The sequence below is a fragment of the Colobus angolensis genome, unplaced genomic scaffold (genome assembly GCF_000951035.1).
Source record: "Colobus angolensis palliatus isolate OR3802 unplaced genomic scaffold, Cang.pa_1.0 Scaffold423, whole genome shotgun sequence".
In the NCBI taxonomy this organism is placed as follows: domain Eukaryota; kingdom Metazoa; phylum Chordata; class Mammalia; order Primates; family Cercopithecidae; genus Colobus; species Colobus angolensis.
The window spans coordinates 210,264-216,127 of record NW_012117633.1 but is presented as its reverse complement, the minus strand read 5'-3'; the positions used below and the strand labels follow the sequence as shown (position 1 = coordinate 216,127).

At 49.2% G+C, this 5,864-nt stretch overlaps 1 protein-coding gene across 1 annotated transcript in view; it reads right to left on the bottom strand.

Annotated features, from left to right (window-relative positions):
• SGSM1 (small G protein signaling modulator 1) overlaps window positions 1-5,864 on the bottom strand; it is a 127,155-nt gene that overhangs the window by 73,148 nt on the left and 48,143 nt on the right. Inside the window, exons 5-8 of the mRNA XM_011956722.1 lie at window positions 4,814-4,881; window positions 4,449-4,594; window positions 4,199-4,330; window positions 929-1,053 (exon numbers count right to left, since the gene is read on the bottom strand). Of these exons, the coding sequence (XP_011812112.1) occupies window positions 929-1,053; window positions 4,199-4,330; window positions 4,449-4,594; window positions 4,814-4,881 (471 nt within the window). The remainder of the gene's footprint in view (window positions 1-928; window positions 1,054-4,198; window positions 4,331-4,448; window positions 4,595-4,813; window positions 4,882-5,864) is intronic.

Sequence of the window (5,864 nt, the reverse complement as noted above, 5' to 3'; positions counted from 1 at the left end):
TGCCCAGCTAATTTTTGTATTTTTAGTAGAGATGGGGTTTCACCATGTTGGCCAGGCTGGTCTTGAACTCCTGACCTCATGATCTACCTGCCTCAGCCTCCCGAAGTGTTGGGATTACAGGTGTGAGCCACCGCACCTGGCTCAAAATAATATTATTCTGGAAGGAGGAAATGGGCTCATGGCCATGAGGGCAGGGTGATGGGTACCTGAGTTCTGTCTATCTTTAGGTTAAAAATTCTTAATTGTAAAATATTTTTTTAGGGAAGCAATAAAATGTAACATAAAAATAAGATTCGATGTGGACTTGGAGCAGGAAAAACCACTGCTTCTCCTCCCCACCAGCAGCCAAGCCTCCTCAAGCTGAAATATTTGAACCAGCCACACCTCTGCACCATGGCTTTATTTGTTCCTCCTAAAGTCTTCCCTAATTGGGCTGAAATCCAGGCACTGCAGCAGGAAATCCCCTGTCCCTGCATTCCTTTCAAGTGTGACTTGAAAGCCTTTGCTGGGTCTTATAAATCACAGGATTTCATGGCAGATGTAGCCCTGGACCAGATGCCTACTAATACCTCCTGCCTTCCCTTTTTATTGAGTGATCGAGAAGGAGGACAGAGACTGAAGAATATTTGCCATTTGTAGGCTTAGGAGATCTCTGTATAGATTTCTCCCTCTGGATGGTTTTGTCCAGGGCATTGCCAACTCCCATGCCCTAAGACTCTTCCAGTTGGTTTCCAGATCCTCTCGAGCCTTTGAGTTTCCCAGGAGGCCACAGCTGCAGGGAGGCTGAGCCAAGTGACCCTAACAAGAAGGCAAAAGAGCGGGCAGAAGCAGGGGCTGGATACAAGCCTCCCCTCTCCCGGGGAGGAACTTCCTTGTGCCAAGGGGAGTGGAAGGACCCAAGGGACACACAGCAGACGCAGTGCCCTACCTCTTCTCATAGTCCAGGTCCCCCACAGACCCGTTCATCAGCTGGTTGGGGGTCCACTTCAAGGTCATGACGTCAGCCGTCTGGTGCAGGGACAGGTACCCTGGCACAGCCTCCATGTCGTCCCTCTGCAGAGAGAGGAGGACTCAGGTCTGGCCATGGTACTGGAGTCACTGTGGACATAGGTCCTGGCCCATTTGACTCAAGAACACATAATCGGAACTAAGAGGTTGGGTTAATCCCTTCAAGGCCCTGGCCACGTGGAAGACTCTAAAGCCTCCTTCCAGGTGGCCTTGCTAAGTAAAGCCATTTGCAGCCAACCTCCCAGGATGGGTTCTACATCATCCAGCTGTAAAAGCCTCCCACTCCCATCACTTTCACACTCTGACTTCCTTCTGATCTCGAGGGTCCCTGACCCCAGGTTCCTTCAGAGCCAGGATGGAGGCCCTGCCCTACTGAAAATCATGCTTTTCAAAACTGAAGGCATTTATCTTGGCCAGGCTTAAGGGAGAAACACATGGTAGCTGGGTTCTAGGGCCCTTCCCAGAGACAATACTCAGAAACCTCCTCCCAAAGACCCCCGCTACACTCCCGCCCAGTAGCCGGTCCCTTTTCTCCCCTAGATTTACCTACAGGAATTCTCACCGGCTTTGTTTTATCCCAGGTGGGTGTGTGGGGAGGGCGATGTCACCATCCCCCCACCAAATTCACCCCAACATTTACTGAGCACCAAATGTGTCCCGAGCACGGCTCAGCCTTCACACACACTGTCTTGATTTAACCCACGCACTTACAACCCCAAGGGAGGAGCAGTGCAGTATTTCATCGATCCAAAGACACACATCTTGATTGTTCACGTTTTCATGTACCTGAAATGGGGGTGGGTCTTCTAATTACAACTGTGACGTGGCTGTCCTGCCTGACTGAACAGCCGTTCAAAGCGTCGTCATTTCAATTAAGTTTTGGACACGGTTGTTATTGCACATGTGGAATGTAGGTGCTATTTTAAATGTCTTCAAAAAGATTTGACCGCGATTCATCTTTGAATGGAAAACCTACTGTGCACATGTGAAGGCTAGGAACGGAGCAGTAGAGTGCCTGCGTGATGCTGGCAAGGCAGGCACATATTCATCCCTGCAGGGAAGCCCACAAGTCCAGATTGTCTTTCTTCTTCTTCTTTTTTTTTTTTGAGATGGAGTCTTGCTCTGTTGCCAAGACTGGAGGGCAGTGGTGCGATTTCGGCTCACTGCAACGTCTGCTTCCCAGGTTCAAGTGATTCTTCTGCCTCAACCTCCCAGGTAGCTGGGATTACAGGCACCTGCCACCACACCTGGCCAATTTTTGTATTCTTTTTTTTTAGTAGAGATGGAGTTTCGCCATGTTGGCCAGGCTGGTCTCAATCTCCTGATCTCAGGTGATCCACCTGCACTGGCCTCCCAGAGTCCTAGGATTACAGGCATGAGCCACTGCGCCCAGCCAAGATTTTCTTGTAAAGCAACAACCAAACACTTTACAGGACTTAAGAACCATCACAGCCTGGGTGCAGTGGCTCACGCATGTAATCCCAGAGGTTTGGGAGGCTGAGGTGGGATAATTACCTGAGCTCAGGAGTTTTACATTAGCCTGGACAATGTAGCAAGACCCCATCTCTACAAAAAAAAACTTAAAAATTAGCCAGGCATGGTGGTACACACCTGTAGTCCCAGCTGCTCAGGAGGCTGAGGTGGGAGGCTTGCTTGAGCCCAGGAGTTTGAGGATGTAGTGAGCCATGATCACACCACTGCACTCCAGCCTGGGTGACAGTGAGATCTTGTCTCAAAAAAAAACAAAAAACAAAAAAGACAAAAAACAAGAAACATCCCCGAGATGAGAGTGGACATTCTTGCAAGAAATGCTGCACTTCCTGTGCTCCTGGATCAGGGACCACCAAACTTTTTGTGTAAAGGGACAAATAGGAAATATTTTTTGGATTTGTAAGCTATTCATGCTCAGCTGCAACCACTCAACTCTGCCAGCAAGGCCTGAAAGCAGTCATAGGCTGTAGCTGTATCCCAATAAAACTTTATTTGCAAAAACAAGTAGCAGCACAGATGACTGTTAACTGCTTCTCTTGATGGAACAGAAAACAATGTGTGGAAAAATGACGGCACTGATGACTCTAAGTCGAAAAGTGATACAGAGGATGGAACTCTGAACTGGAAGAAGTTTGAAGAATATCTTGATTAATGTATTTCAATGACATTTTCCCTGTGTGTTACTTATAAAAGTGATATAGATTAAAAAACAAAACTACATCCATGTAAGTTTCAAAGACCTCTTTCAAAAAGCATAAGCTAAATTTTTTAAGTAGCAAAACAAAACAAAACAAAAACACTGTATATAATCTAAATAGCTTTTTTTTTTTTTTTTTTTTTTTTGAGACAGAGTCTCGCTCTGTTTCCCAGTCTGGAGTGCAGTGGTGCGATCTCGGCTCACTGCAACCTCCACCTCCTGGGTTCAAGCAATTCTGCCTCAGCCTCCCGAGTAGCTAGGACTACAGGCACGTGCCACCATACCCCGCTATTTTCTTCTATTTTTAGTAGAGACAGAGTTTCACCACATTGGCCAGGCTGGTCTTGGACTCCTGACCTTGTGATCCTCCTGCCTCAGCCTTCCAAAGTGCTGGGATTACTGGCATGAGCCACCACACTCGGCCCTCTAAATAGCATTTTTAATTTGTTTAGATTACGTTAAGAAACGGTGTATCTTAGGCTGGGCCCAGTGGCTCACGCCTGTAATCCCAGCACTTTGGGAGGCCAAGGCGGGTGGATCACGAGGTCAGGAGATCGAGACCATCCTGGCTAACATGGTGAAACCCCGTCTCCACTAAATATACAAAAAATTAGCCGGGCGAGGTGGCGGGCGCCTGTAGTCCCAGCTACTCGGGAGGCTGAGGCAGGAAAACGGCGTGAACCTGGGAGGCGGAGCTTGCAGTGAGCTGAGATCGCGCCACTGTACTCCAGACTGGGCGACAGAGTGAGACTCCATCTCAAAAAAAAAAAAAAGATAGGTGGATGGATGGATGTGACAATGGGTGGATGGATGGATGGATGTAAGGATGGGGGGATGTACATATAGATTGACGGATGAATGAATGTTGGGCGGATGGATGTGTGCGTGGGTGAGTGGATAAATGGATGAATGGATTGGCAACCTGGAGCCAGAGAGGCCTCTTCCTCCATAACCTGGAGTGAGACCCTCAGTGCAACATCTGGGCCCAAGATAACCTCTCACCGGCTGAACCAGAACGTTGTTTTTGCCATAGAGCAGGGTGGCACGGGAGTTCTGATGCAGGGACTCCACATAATCGCGGGCAGAGAGGGATGGCCGGTCGTCCATGCTGCCACTGGAATGCCTCTTCTGGATCTGGTAGAGCGTGAGGGGAGACAGAGGGATGAGGCCTGAGGTGACCTTGAGGGCTCCTACCCTGTTTCCTGCCCCCATGCAAGGTCCCTCCCACAGCCCCACTGTCCACCCCACTCACACAGAGCGCGGGACGCTTGGTGGGCGAGTCCTGCCGCACATGGGAGCTGTGGATGCGGTGCCTCTGGACAAGTTCGTCAGCCGAGGGATCGGTCCAGAAGTGATCTGCAGTCTTCATCTTGGTGTATTCTAGGGCACAGGGCCCCACTGAGGGGCACATGGGAGCTGGGAACCCACTGCCCTGGAAAGTCCTCCCGCTCATCTACCACCTCACTACACTCTCTTCCAGCCTGCCAGGACAGCGTGCATTTTGATGGCGAGGCTGGACAGGGGTGAGAGAGTCCCAGAGGAGCTGCTCCTGAGACTCAAGACCAGGGGTCTAGATGAAGCTCAGCTCCATCTAGAAGTGGTCACAGGACCACTTACCCAACAAAGATGCAAGGATGGGGCCGTCCACAGGGTCCATCAGGAGAGCTTCCTTCTCATAGTATTTACTAGCAAGAGGAGAGAATATGCAGGTTTGGATGGAGACCAGCAGAGGACGCACTATCCGCAGACGAGAGTTCAATCCCCAGTGTCACTCGGTTACCACCCAAAGCCTCTGCTGCCCCATCTGTAAAATGGGGATAATAATAATGTAGCTCATAGGGCTGACAGAAGGACTCTTTTTTTTTGTTTTTAAAGATAAGGTCTTTCTCTGTCACCCAGGCTGGAATGCAGTGGCACAATCAAAGTGCACTGTAACCTCGAACTCCTGGGCTCAAGCGATCCTTCCACTTGAGCCTCCCGATTAGCTGGGGCTAGAGGCACGTGCCACCAGACCTGGCTAATTTTTTAATTTTTTGTAGAGACAGGGTCTTATTATGTTGCCCAGACTGGTCTTGAATTCCTGGCCTCAAGTGATCCCACCACCTTGGCCTCCAAAGCACTGAGATTACAGGCATAAGCCACTATGCCCAGCCTATTGGAAGGACTTTCAAGAGAAACAAAAAATTAAAGGCATTTAGCGGAGTGCTCAGCATGTAGCTCCTTAACACATGGTCATGATAGAGCCTTTATAACAATAACAGAAATAATAATAAATTAATAGGTTGCGGAGGCCTGGTTGACTCTATCTGCCTCTACCACATCTTCCATTTGAGAAAGGAAGTGACTTAGAGGCTCAGATGATGTCTGCCCTTCTATTACTGGGGCAACCAAATGCTGCTTTAGCAGCAGTGGGTACTGAAAGGCCGTGTAACAAGCTTTCCTGCCTTGATAACTAATATTGAGAGCACTGGCCTGAGATGCTCAAAAATGCCCCCTGGGATTTGGCTGTGAAGAATAACAAGTGATGCCGTCTGATATGGTTTGGCCGTGTCCCCACCCAAATCCCAAATTGAATTGTATCTCCCAGACTTCCCACGTATTGTGGGAGCGACCCAGAGGAAGGTAATTGAATCATGGGGGCCGGTCTTTCCCATGCTATTCTTGTGAT